This window comes from Misgurnus anguillicaudatus, chromosome 10, assembly GCF_027580225.2.
Source record: "Misgurnus anguillicaudatus chromosome 10, ASM2758022v2, whole genome shotgun sequence".
Classification (NCBI taxonomy): Eukaryota; Metazoa; Chordata; class Actinopteri; order Cypriniformes; family Cobitidae; genus Misgurnus; species Misgurnus anguillicaudatus.
This window is the reverse complement of record NC_073346.2, coordinates 31,179,981-31,193,826: the sequence shown is the minus strand read 5'-3', so window position 1 is coordinate 31,193,826 and position 13,846 is coordinate 31,179,981. Positions and strand designations below refer to the sequence as shown.

The window sequence follows — 13,846 nt, the reverse complement described above, 5'->3', positions numbered from 1 at the left end:
AAATGTTGTAGCTTTGTAGTCTAGGGAGAAGAAGACTGCGTATGTACATAGGTGCGTAGTATTTCTTTACAGTACAACTTTTTGGGGTGTACGCAAATGTTGTGGTGTGTGTACGCAAAGTTTTTTTTAAAGTGCAAAGGAAAACTTTTCTGGTTTTAGTACTAGGGATGCACCACATGTCGGCCAAAAATAGCAAAATAATTATTTTTATTTGGTTGTTCGGTATTCGGATTAAGTTTTTCATTTTATTCGGATTCGGCCAAGAATTTTCGTTTAGGTGCATCCCTATTTAGTACAGTGGTGTGTAATTGTACGCTTAACTTAATTCCCCACCAGCCTTTATTTTTTTAAAGTTGTCCGCCAGCATTTTTTTTCACAAAAGTTTCATAAAATGCCTTCCAGGAAAATGTTCTTCTAAAAATATCTAGACATACAAATATATCAAATGAAAGAACAGACCCTATGCTTTGAAACAAACAATAAACAAAGAAAACATTTAATCATATCTTTTTATTTTTTTCCTGCTTAGAAATTCTGAAATATGTTTTTTTTTTTCAAAAATATATATATTTTTGCATTTTTGTAAAGGAATTTTGTTAGAGATCAAATTCAGAACGATTATCAAAACATACACAGAGTATAAAATTAATAAATAATTTTTTGCTTCAGTTTTTTATAAATTGGGCCATCTAGGATAATCGCAGTATTACAGATAACCATAAAACCTCATCAGGAACACGTTTTTTCATGCAAATGTTTTCTCTTAATAGTTAAGCCTGGATTATAGTTAAATTTTTTACGTACTTGAATGTACGCGCACGGTCGAATGCAATGCCTTTCCTGGGCTACATACTCATGTACGCATATGCGACCTACGCATTCAAAGTATGCACGGTTACAAAATTCCAGGGCTGCGTGTACAGTGTGCTCGTACTATTCTGGTGACGAAATTTGCATCAAATGCACTGTACGCGGACCCTCGCGCATGCGTAAAAATTGAACTATACTTATAGCTTAAAGGGATAGTTCACCCAAAAATTTAAATTTTGTCATCATTTACTCACTCTCATGTCCTTACAAACCTGTATAAATTTCTTTGTTCTGATAAACATGAAGGAAGATATTTTGAGGAATGTTTGTAACCACAGCGATCATGAGCACCATTCACTTCCATAGTTGGAAAAAAGAATTCCTTCATGTTCATCAGAACAAAGACATTTATACAGGTTTGTAACAACATGAGAGTGAGTAAATAATGACACAAATTAAATTTTTGGATGAACTATCCCTTTAAGATCTATGTTATGTCCATGTTATAAAAGCATTGTATAATAAAGACTACCATGTGACATAAGATTATACATAGCATATTTTAATTGCATGTACGGTAATATATATTAAATATCTTCTTCTCAGGTGGGTACAGCCAGGTACATGGCCCCAGAAGTTCTGGAATCAAGGATCAACCTGGAGAACATCGAGTCCTTCAAGCAAACCGACGTCTACTCTATGGCCCTGGTACTGTGGGAGATAACCTCAAGGTGTAATGCCATCGGAGGTGAGTTCAAGAATCATCATGCACTCCGATCTCACTAAACCTGCCAAGAAATGACAGTACTCGGAAAGCTTTATTCACCGTCAATTGTGCTGGCAGAAACTCAGATCAATATGGTTGGTAAACTCGAGACAATGCCGTTCTTTACCATTCATCCCGTAATTGTCCAGCAAAGAGAACGCGGATGAAAATAGACTTGCTCTTTGACCGATTTTATGTGGCATTTTGTGTTTATTCTGCTGCTTTGTTTGGGGTATTGTTTCTGTGCATTGCATGGAAAGCCTACTGCGGCCCGCACTGTGTTTTGACCGATTTCCAGTTTCCTGTTATTTGTGGACCTGCTCCTTAACAGCAGAGATGGTACAGCGAGCAGCTCTCCTTATTCACTTCGGGGAATGTAAGGAATGTGTGAAGTGTGATGTGAATCCGTAAACTTTACCTTTTTTGGTTTGCTGGGATGAAATATATTAGCATTTTCTTGGCACACGCACATATTGATGTAACTGATGATGTCCGATGGTTACGTTCTTTTCAAGTGTATGCATATTATTGTCATTAAGTCGCTGTTATTTTTTATTCAGTATGTTAGAAAATACAAAACCAGAATTGGACATTTTTTTACATGGATGTTTAAAGTGATGTAATTGCTTAATGCTTCATTTCCTTAAGATTTTGAGCAGCTCTGAATTTTAGATGTAGTATAAGTACTAGTAACTTGTGCAAGTAATGGCATTTGTGGAGTATTAGGTGTGGTGTGTCAGTTTATTTTAATTGCTTTGGGTAATTCGAGCAACTGTGTGTTTGTATTTGCATGTGTATGTTGTTTCCAGCGCTGTCGCTGAGGACTTGTGTACCCACATGCCCCGGCATGCTCCTTCTATGGTTCATAGGGGTTGCAGGAGTCTCTCTATCACAGTGCTTCAAGCTTATCTGCAGAGCTGGAGTTGTTTTCATGCAGACAGACTGTCTCGTTCCACCTGAGCTTTAGTGTCGAGGGAGGATCGCAACAGACAAACTAGGATCTATGAGTCCAGCTGCAACAAGCAGAGTTCACCAAGTCCTTGCTGCTGTCTTATACACTGAAAAAAAATTTTTTAATTCAATTTACTCCATTTAAACTCCATTTAAACAAAAGTTTTTTGTTTTGTTTTTATTTCCAATTTTTTTTGTTTAAATGTAGCTTAAAAAAATTATTGCGACCACTTACCTTAAAAAAATTTAGTAAATTGAATGAATCATTTCTTTCAGAGTTTTAGGTCGTTTTGATGGCACTTTTGGTGAGCTAGCTGCCACAAAAGGTAATGTAATGTAAAGCGCCGGAAAAGCTAAAAGCAGCCGCTTTAGTTTTATCAATGTCTCAAAGGTCTAATAAAGTCTGCGGCATACAATGTGGGATTGTGCTAGAAGTCAGGATTGATGGAAAAACATTATGCTCGGTACATCACACATTAAGTCAGTAGTTGGAGAATTGGCTGTTTTTTGTGGCTTTGAATGCGTTTTCGATTATCGCTGGATGTGGTCGAAAGTGGACAAGCTTAAAACGGTTTACACTTGTATTTAGCATCGTCCATGACTTGTGATCCAAAACGCAGCCCTTAATGCTGGATTCACATGAAACGTGGTAGAGACGGCAATAACGCGCTATTCGCACGTAGTTGGATGCTTAAACATTTTGAGTTTACTCGCTTCAATCGCACGTAAAATTCTAGTCATTCGAGACATTCATACGGAAATTTGCGTCATGGGAGGGGCTTCTGCGACTCCGCTCGCTTCCAGTAATCACGTCACTACTAGAGCAAGCTCCTGATTGGTTAACGCAGCGCGATTTTCTGCCAAAGTTCAGATTTTTTAACTCGCGCGTTTCACGCATTAAGTCATTAGTCGGAGAATTGGCTGTTTTTTGTGACTTTGAATGCGTTTTCGATTATTGCTGGATGTGGTCGAAAGTGGACAAGCTTAAAACGGTTTACACTTGTATTTAGCATCATCCATGACTTGTGATCCAAAACGCAGCCCCTTATGCTGGATTCACACGAAACGTGGTAGAGACGGCAATAACGCGCTATTTGCACGTAGTTGGACGCTTAAACATTTTGAGTTTACTCGCTTCAATTGCACGTGAAATTCTAGTCATTCGAGACATTCATATGGAAATTTGCGTCATGGGAGGGGCTTCTGCGACTCCGCTCGCTTCCTGTAATCACGTCACTACTAGAGCAAGCTCCTGATTGGTTAACGCAGCGCGTTTTTCCGCCAAAGTTCAAATTTTTCAATTTGCGCGTTTCCCGCAGCAAAGCTCCATTTGCGTTGTTCGCGCATCAATTCGCGTCTACCGCGCCATGCTTAATGCCTCATTCGCGCCGTGAGACCTCCAGACGCGCATGAACACGTCTTTACATTGATTTCATATTAAAATCACTCGTGCTTGACTTTTCTAACGCGGCTGGTGTGAACGCAGCATTAGCTGTGACTTGTCACATATTTTGAACCTGGATCTCCTGCAAAAGACTGCAGATTTTTGTAACGAGAAGCTTTGAGAATGGATATGTGCAGAATTCACTCTTTGCTGTCTCAGTGTTTTGCTAGTGTGTCCAGAATTAGGGGCGTGGCCTGGGCTTAAGCAGTAAAACAGAGCGAAAACTTGAGATGCTGCCAGACGGAGGGTGAGGGGCTGCGGTTGGGGTGTATGTTGGGCGACAGCAGCTGGATAGCAGGTGGCCGGAGCCCATGCAGGGTGGCTATCCGTTAATTCGGGTCTCAGATTCACTGCCACCCAGTCTCACACAAACTTGAGCGTGTTGCAAAGAGTCTGTACAAGTTTTTATTCCTTATTTTTTCTGTGAAATCACCTAAACAAGCACGCCCCTACTCCAATAGAATCTGGACCTTCTTTTGATAGACCCGCCCCACACATACGCAGCCCAGGCAATGGTTAGTAGACACACCCCTTACTGCTGATTTGCTACAAGTGTGTTTTGGTAGTCGGCCCGAAGTGTTTTTCAAAAATCATGCACCCCGCCTTTAATATCTCTCTATAATATACTATATATCAATAAATAATTCAGTATTATTTTAGTTTGTTAGTAAGCGTAGTCATAAAAATTTTACACATTAGATATTTTGAATTAGTTTTCTTATGCATTTCCAAATATTTTATTTGTATAACTTTTATTTTAGTTTTCGCTGTTGACTGTTGTTTTGCAATATCAGTCCACTTGTCTGAAGCCTGTAAAATTCCTCATGCTTACTCCAGCCTCAGCCAGTAAATGGGTCATAGTGTTTAAGCAGGAATCCTACCTCAGAGTGCTTCACTCCCAGTCTTTTTAACCCCATGTATACTTTCCCAGACAGAAAGTCAGACAGGCCGGTCTGTGGAGGTATCAGATAGTTAATTTTCAAAAAGGAAACTGTAGTAAAAAAGCTCTTCCCTGGATAGCGCTGCCTCGGCCCAGGGTGGGAGGCCTCAGTCAGCAGGACATCTGTTCCCAAAACCACGGCATTCCACACATAACCAATGCATTTGTGGAGCCCAGGCAAGAACCCCTTGAGTAAAGCAAGCAACGGAGGAAAGACGTAAACAGAAGGGATGCTAGGTGACCATCATGTTGTAGACAGACAACAGCCATTTCTCCTTGACACATTTCCAAAATGCATCCTGATATGACCCTGCCTGTGAAAACTTAGCTAAAGTCATTTTTTGTTATTTGTACTTTAACCTTGATATCTTTAATATTGACTGAGTTAGTGTGAAATCAGACTTTGATGCTCCCAATCTCAGATTATGAGACTTTAGCATGGATTTGACAGACAGGTTCACATATATATTCTCATGCATGCAGCCATGACAGTGACGGAGATAAAGAATAATCACTGTCAGGTTAGACCCAATCATTGGGGGGCATTGAGGACAGCATAAATGGCACACCAGGGGCGGGGGTATTTTGTTTAAGAGCTGAAACAGGGGAAGTCCACTTGTCAAAAACAGGATGTGTCCGCTTGTGGAGTCAGCTTCTCTGTAGGAGCCCAATCACGGTCTTCCACTTCCTTTCCCGGGCCGCATGCTGGCCAAGCCCCTTCCCGTGAGCTTGGGCAGAACCACATAACACACACCCCAATCAAGAGCAAGCCGCTCCAGTGTAAACTTACTCATCTGATGTCATTTGTGGTATCTGATTTAATGTCTGCCTGCCTTGTAGAAGTCAGTATGCAATGTTTTATGCGAATCTCCGCTGCACTCCATGTGTGTTTCATCTATAGCTGGCTCCGGTCAAGCGTGCGTGTGTGCGTTTCTGACGTATTCGGCTGTGGGGGTTGAAGACAGATATATGTGTGGGTCTCTGCAGCTGCATAGAGCCGTTTCACAATCGGTGGAAAATAATACGGCAGATCTGTTTTCGGAGTTCCCTGGCACAGTCCAATGATTAGCCCCATATTTCACCAATTTGTTTTCATGAGCAAAACAAATGAGTCATAAACAGGGTCTCATTATTGCGTAGTGTTAGTATTCCGAGTTTCTGATTTCATCTTCTACGCCTGTCGCATTTACAATTTGCTTTTCGTACTCCCGACAGAATTACCGAAGCTTATGAAACATGTTTTTTCCAGTTATTTTCCAGCCAGGGCTCGATTCCAACTTTCCAGTTTTTCCAGCCTCAGGGAATCTCACTTCAGTTTATTGAGCTGTTACAGACCTCTCTTAAAACGCACTCTAATAATGATTTTTCATTTAGTCATAACTGGTTAGTCATACAAATGTTCCTGAATCAGCTAATTAATAATCTGATGTGTGTGTGTGTGTGTGTGTTTACAGAGGTGAAGGATTACGAACCTCCGTTCGGCTCTAAAGTCAGAGAGCACCCCTGTGTGGAGAGCATGAAGGACAACGTGTTGCGCGACAGGGGACGGCCGGAGATCCCCAATAGCTGGATGAAGCACCAGGTAAAAGAGTGCAAAATGTGGATGCATGTTTTTTTACATATAGATTTAATAAAATTCAGATAAAGTCAGTTTTATTCAGGGTATCAACGTCCTTAGCTGTTACTGGGGCGGTACCTTTTCAAAAAGTACACATTTGCACCTGATTGGTTCATATTAGCACCTTAAAGGTACGTTTTGGTACAAAATATAGACCGTTTCAGCAGTAACAACATAAACAAGCGGCTGTCGCGGTCCGCACGTAACTTCCGGTAAACTCCGCTAAGAATAAATAACAACAAAGTTTTTTAAACGTAGTTTATTTACATAACAAGCAAAAAAACAACACATACATTACCTAGGAAACCAAAACATTTGTTATTTTCAACGAGGCATTTGTTCAAGAAATCAGTTTAGCAACTAGTCAGACCATTAAAAAAACGAAACCGGAAGTAAGGTTGGGATCCAGACGTGTATCACGAGCGTCCGATGAAACCGTCTATATACATACTGTATCTGTACTTAAAGGAAAACACCACCGTTTTTCAATATATTACTATGTTTTTACCTCAACTTAGACAAATTAATACATACCTATCTTTTTTCAATGCGTGCACTTGGACTTTGTACAGCGCGTTGTGGATGTGTTGGCATTTAGCCTAGCGCCATTCATTCCTTAGGATCCAAACAGGGATGAATTTAGAAGCCACCAAACACTTCTATGTTTTTCTTATTTAAAGACTGTTACATGAGTAGTTACACGAGTAAGTATGGTGGCACAAAATAAAATGTGACGATGTTTTAAGCGTATAAAAATTAGAACTATATTGTATGGCGGAAGAGCACTTAGTTTGCAGCAATTTCGACCTTGGGCGCAGTAATATTGTCGGAAGTTTAAGCGAGAAGAGGAGTCAGCAGTGATGATGTTCAGTGTTGGAATTAACCCATTACAAGTAAACCAGCACTCTGTGCGCCTGAGCGGGAACAGTTTGAGTCAGAAATGGAGATGCCAGGCCAGAGCTTGACATTTTTGCAATCATAAAAAACACCTGCAAGGCCTGAAAGAGATCAAGCCTCAGCCAAGTAAGAAAAAGTAACGCAAAAATACTTTAACGTAAATTAACGTAAGCATTACTTTCCATGAAAAGTAACTAAGTAACACAATTAGTTACTTTTTTGGTGAGTAACTTAATATTGTATGCATTACTTTTAAAAGTAACTTTCCCCAACATTGATAACGTTACTGCGCGCCGAGGTCGGGGTGCTGCAAGCTAGGTGCTCTTCCGCCATACAGTGTAGTTCTAATTTTTTATCCGCTTACAGAGTTGCCACGTTTAATTTTGTGCCACCATACTTACTGGTGTAACCACTCATGCAACAGTCCTCAAATAGGGAAAAAATATGGAAGTGTTTGGTGGCTTCTAAATTCATCCCTGTTTGGATCCTAAGAATGAATGGGGCTAGGCTAAATGCTAACACATTCACGACGCGCTGTACAAAGATTAAGTGCACGCATTGAAAAAAAAGTTAAAATAAAAACATAGTAAAATGTTGAAAAACGGTGGTGTTTTCCTTTAAATGGCACATAACTGGTATGCAGATGCACATGCGCGATTAAAATCAAAAATGCGCACCAGACTCTGCTCTGCTCTACTCGGTTTGTCGTTGTGTAATTGCACAAATATGCATTGCGGAAAGGCTGTTGTGAAAACGAATGGGGAAATTCAAGAGAACCTGGAGGGCATTTGCCCGAGGTGCGAAAAGCTGTCAGTAAAACGCCCTTTTAAATTAACTTAAGCTTTGGGAAATGTTTTAGTTTGTTAACTGTCAGTTGTATAGCCGTTTTAGGTGTGGCGGATTAAAGTTGTAACTAAAACGTTCTTCAGCAATATTAAGCTGGAATCTATTAAATCAAATAATAATAATAAATAATAATTCAACACTTTCTCATCCCCAGGGAGTGGCTATGGTGTGCGCCACCATCAATGAGTGCTGGGACCACGACCCGGAAGCCCGACTCACTGCACACTGCGTGGCCGAGCGCTTCAACGAGATAGAGGACGACCTAGACAAGGTGTCCACCTGTAGCAGCTCAGAGGAGAAGATTCCCGAAGATTGTGCCGTGAGCGTGAGCGACGACAAATGAGAAAGAGAAGAGCATTTGGAGATTCCAGTAGTGGCCACCACCTGTCCACTGATTTATTTTCCTTTATCTTTTAAGAAGAACAGCTGAAAGTGAATGTGTGGATTATACAGTGAGGTGGAATATGATAAAGCTTTACGTTTCATAACCAAAGTCATGCACTTTATCAGAGTTCATATGCATAGCTCACACTGAGGAGGAAGGTCAGGCTGCCGAGCAAGAGGAGCTGGACAGACACTAGTGTTCTCCTCTTATGGCCGACCAGGAGCCAAATATAATCAAGGAAAGGTTTTGCCTCAACACTAACCATCCATAGGAGATTGTAAGATTGTATTTTTGCAGGAGTTTTATGGAAGAATGTGTGTTTTTGTGAAAAGAGTGTGCATAAATGAGTGTGAATGTGTGTGTGGTGTTGCTTTTACCAAAAAGTTTATTACACTTTGTAAGCCAAAGAGAATAATTGTATTGTAAATAATTTTATCGGAAATCAACCCACACTATTAAAAGAGCCAAAAAAGGGGAGAATTTCTAAGTATAACAAATGTGTAACAATCAGTATTTTGAAACTCACAAAGTGCCTCTATATGTGTACACATATCCTGAATATAAAAAGTATTGTGCCTCTTTTTTTTATACTACTTTGTGTAATATATTGTAAATCTTTAATGATTGAAATACATGTACAGTATTGACACTAACAATTGTTTTATATTTTGTATATCTTTCTATACATTACAGCATGCATGTTGTGTATTTTGAGTGTTTTATATGTAGATTATAAATTAGCACACTGTCAAACTGTGTTTTGGCATTGCTTGGGAAATCTGTGAAATTCCTTTATAAACAATATATAAAAAATGATTGACAACCGGATATTACCTGTTTGTTTCAATGATGGTTTCAGTTTAGCACATTCCAGTTGGCATTTGTCACACACACCCCAATATTTTAGCGTTCTGGGAAAATGCCTTGTCTCGTCTTCAGATATGCTGACACTTTTGCATTAGCCTCAGGGTTCGACAATGCAAAAAACCTTGATGTTGTCAAATCAAAAAAAAAAAAATGCTGCCTTTAAAGGTGCATTGTGTAACTTTTAAGAGGATCTCTTGACAGAAATGCAATGTAAAATATACATAACTACAATAAAGTATCAGTGGTGTATAAAGACCTTACATAATGAACTGTATTGTAATTATTACAGTACCTGAAAATAAGCCATTTTTATCAGGGTTCCCCTTGAAATACTTGAAGTTTGGGAATTTGGGGAAAAAATTTAAGGCCCCTGGGAAGTTTTTGAAAATATACATGAAAAGGTCATTAAAAGTGCTTGAATCTATTTTCTGGGGGGAAAATCCATATTATTCCCTGTGTAGTGTAGGATAATATTATAAAAATTCTAGACTTTTTAAGCACACGTGTTAAACTGTTCGCTTTAAATGCTTATATCTTCGTATGCGAATGTTGATTCATACCAAAATGCTTTTTTGCATAGTTGTGTTTGACACATGAAAACGTCTCGGGTTACGTAACTGTTGTTCCCTGAGAAGGGAACGAGACGCTGCGTCTCCCTTGCCATATTTCCTGTGTCCCTGTTGTCTTTGGCAATATTTTAGATAGCGATATACTTCCTGGCTCCTGCGTCACTCTGTCTTTGTCATTAAGCCTCACCATTGGTTGAATTTGATATACACATTCAGACGCACTTACCCCTAGAGGCGTCCCCAAAGTGTCACTGCAGTGACGCAGCGCGAGTTTCCTTGAAAGGGAACTGTAACAATGTATCTTAAAAGGTAACACGATGTAATCTTGCTCTTACTTGAAATGTGTCCCCACATTTAGTTCTTGAATTTGAGGGTACTGGACCTGGAAAGTCCTTGAAAGGTCCTTGAATTTGAAATTAACTTAGGTGTGGGAACCTGTGGACTGAACCGTTGGTTGTCTCGCTACTATAAATGCCACTAAAATCCACACACTGGACCTTTAATTCCTCTCTTTGTGTCCCAGTGGGTACTATTGTTAAAATAGGCTTACAGTAAGTCTTTTCATTTTATTTAAAGCATTGCTAAATGTGACCCTCCCTGTGCGCAAAAGTGGTTTTGGTGATTTAGTATTTTCTGCATGAAATCGTCCTATAAAAAGTAAAGAACATTCTGTAACGTTATGTAAAACTATAACCTTGTTATCTTTAATATTGAATATTGAGTAAGTTCATGTCAAAGATTCAAATTAAGGTGAAATCAAACTTTTACGCTCCTGATCTCATTATTGGATACGAGACTTCAGCCTGGATTTCACAGACAGGGTCACATATGGTTGCCCACCCCCCAAATCTGTAATATTCTAGTTTTTAAATTTGTCTTGGATCACTCTTTCATTTCCAACCCATTTTATAATCTTATCTAAAATCGCAAATCTGAGTGCTTGGAAAAGTTATAGTATACTTTTATGGGCATTATTCAACCAATTATGCAGAATAAGTTGTTTGATCATTTACTTTGAGCAATAAAAGAGATGCATGAGTGCTACTCACTATTTTAAAAATAAATGCCCACGAGCTAATTTTGGTCTGTAAAAACAGAGACATATACAGATTAAAGTCTTACTAAGCACTGAGCATGCTCAGTTTGAGTTGCGACAGAGATAAGTGGCTGACGGTTGTTTAATTGAGCATAATAATAGCCTTTGACTCGGTTATTCGTAGCGTGAGGCTGTTTGAATTGAGCTTTCACTTCGGAGTCTGTAGCAGGTCGTCTGGGAGTGAGAGTTTAGAAATTCCTGTCCAGGAATGGCTGTGACCATAATAACAGTGAAAAGTAAATCTGTGCCAGTCCCTGAGACCGGTCAGCAGTCACACACGCCTCTCTTCTTCTTTTACCCTGCTCTATTGTTTCTTTGCTATTTTAAATCGCAACCGCTGGAACGTCTGAGGGGAAATAAGTAGACAGGGGAACAAACTGGTATCTGGAGGGAAGAAGGTCTATAAATATGTCTCTGTTGCACCGATCTCAGAATAGGATTTATGGGCCCGCGCTGAACCTTGGCATTCGTCGTTGTTGTTGTGGGGTTCTCAAAAGAGCAAAACCGACCAGAGGAAATTGTAGTGCAGTTAGGTAAACGGTTTAGTCTATAGTCTCCATTTCAAGAGATGTCTGCAAATAGCGTAAGTGTACTAAAATGTATAAATATAATAGGATTTAAAAAATTGGAAGACCACAAATATGAGCCTTTGAAACAAATGTCCTTTCAATGTGCAAGGGATTTTTAGTTACACTTATATTATATTACAATATGATTCATAAATAAAGATAAATTCATTCTCAGTCCTAAAACAAGTTGACTACTTTTGGGTTTTCGGGTTAAAAACCTACACACTGAAAATTGCAACATATTCAACCAAATTCGCTTGCCACAAATATTACTGGCCACTAAAGTTAAAGCAATAAAAAAATAAATGTGCATGTTCTGTTGGTTATGGCAGCATTCGTAAATCATGATCGAGTAAAGAAGAGCATTATAATAGGCACATGTTATCCAGATGTCATGTGTAAAAGACAGCACTTATCACTTTAAATAGTTGAATCGGGTGACTGCAGTGCACTTTTAAAAATAAAGGTGTTACACGATGCCGTTGGCTTAATGGTTTAATTAAAAAAAACTTTAATGTCCGAAAAACATTTCTGTTTCAAAAAAGGTTCTTTGTAGTTAAAAGAGGTTCTTTGGACTATAAAAAGATATGAAAGAAATGGTTCTCCTAAAAACTTTTGACTAAATGGCTTCGACTTTTAGTGTTGGTCCAGGAACACTTTGTAAAAAGTCTTAAAGTGCATCTTTTTTATTGTGTATTTGGTATAATACAATGTGTTTGCGTGGTTTATGGTTAAAAACACATTATTTTCCACATACCGTACATTTTTGTAGCTCCAGATTCCACTCTCTTCCTGAAACGCACGAATTTGAAAAGCTCTGTCTCCGATTGGGCAGCTAATCTGTACGTTGTGATTGGCATGAACACCTCTAACGTAAACAGGAAATGTGATGCTCCTTACCATGTTTGAAAGATTCGTGCACAATGCAATGCTAACAGAAGTTAGTAATTTACTGGTAAGCGCTATGTGTGAACACAAAAATATAGATTACCGGCATTTACCGCGCTGACAGCTTCGGGCCAATCATAACATTTTAATAGAGATGACGCGTTTAGCCCCGCACTGTTTACAGACTTTTCCACACACGTGAGCACGCCTAAACTTTACGTCCACAATTCTTCACCAAAGTTGTTTAAAGCTTACCATCTACATGCCGAATTTCCGACGTCCATAGCACACCCTCTGTGAAGCCTAATGTGCAAACAGAACTGTTGTTTTCAGACGCATTTTCAGGTTGACGTAGCCTAATGCAATGTTGTTTGGTCACAAGCAACTTCGGGACTGTCAGCGTTTACCACAGACGTGAAAACAACAAAATACGGACCGTGGATATGAACAACGTTAATTGTTTACAAATAGAGCACTGAGCTCGCTGCGCGCCACAGGTAACTTCCGCTTTCTCACCGAATTTACCGGTATTTTGATACTGATGTGTGAATGATGTTTCACTGGTAAAAAGACGGAACGTCACTGCGTGTGTGAACAGCACATTTTTGTATTTACTGGTAAATTTATTCTGGTAAATTCATGGTAATTTACTGGAATTACTGTGTGAAAGGGGCTAATGTCAGTCTTGTCTACGTCACCAATCCCAGGAAGTAAACTGTTGCCTACAATCCGTGTGTTTGTTGTAGTCCAAGAAAAGAGATTTAAGTTGGAGACGATAACTCGCGTCAGCATTTACTTTGGGGTTTGTACCTTTTGCATATCGTTAACATAATACACACTTACACACTAGGGGTGGGAATCGCTTGGACCCTCATGAATCGATTTAGAATTGATTCTTAGGGTCACGATTCGATTCAGAATCGATTCTTGACGTATTAATTTGCGTATATGTGACGTCATTACGTCACATTTGCTCTCAAAGCCAGGTTAATGTTTACGCTTTTGCTACTAGTCTCTGAACTGTCCCATACTGTACTTTAATGCAACTAAGGGATAAATAATGTCATTCTTATATACATATCCTGTTTCTGTTGTATTAAAACCAGTAAAAATAGTAATTAAACGTAATTAATTCTATATGTTAACCGGCATTAACTTACACGAACTGACTAACGTTAAGCATCTAGCATCATCATTACA

At 39.2% G+C, this 13,846-nt stretch overlaps 1 protein-coding gene across 1 annotated transcript in view; it reads left to right on the top strand.

Annotated features, from left to right (window-relative positions):
* The window catches only part of tgfbr2b (transforming growth factor beta receptor 2b), a 32,224-nt gene extending 22,739 nt beyond the window's left edge, over positions 1-9,485 (top strand). Inside the window, exons 5-7 of the mRNA XM_073872373.1 lie at positions 1,417-1,558; positions 6,366-6,493; positions 8,427-9,485. Coding sequence (XP_073728474.1) covers positions 1,417-1,558; positions 6,366-6,493; positions 8,427-8,615 — 459 coding nt within the window. The 3' untranslated portion in view covers positions 8,616-9,485. The remainder of the gene's footprint in view (positions 1-1,416; positions 1,559-6,365; positions 6,494-8,426) is intronic.
* The last annotated feature ends 4,361 nt before the right edge of the window (positions 9,486-13,846 follow it).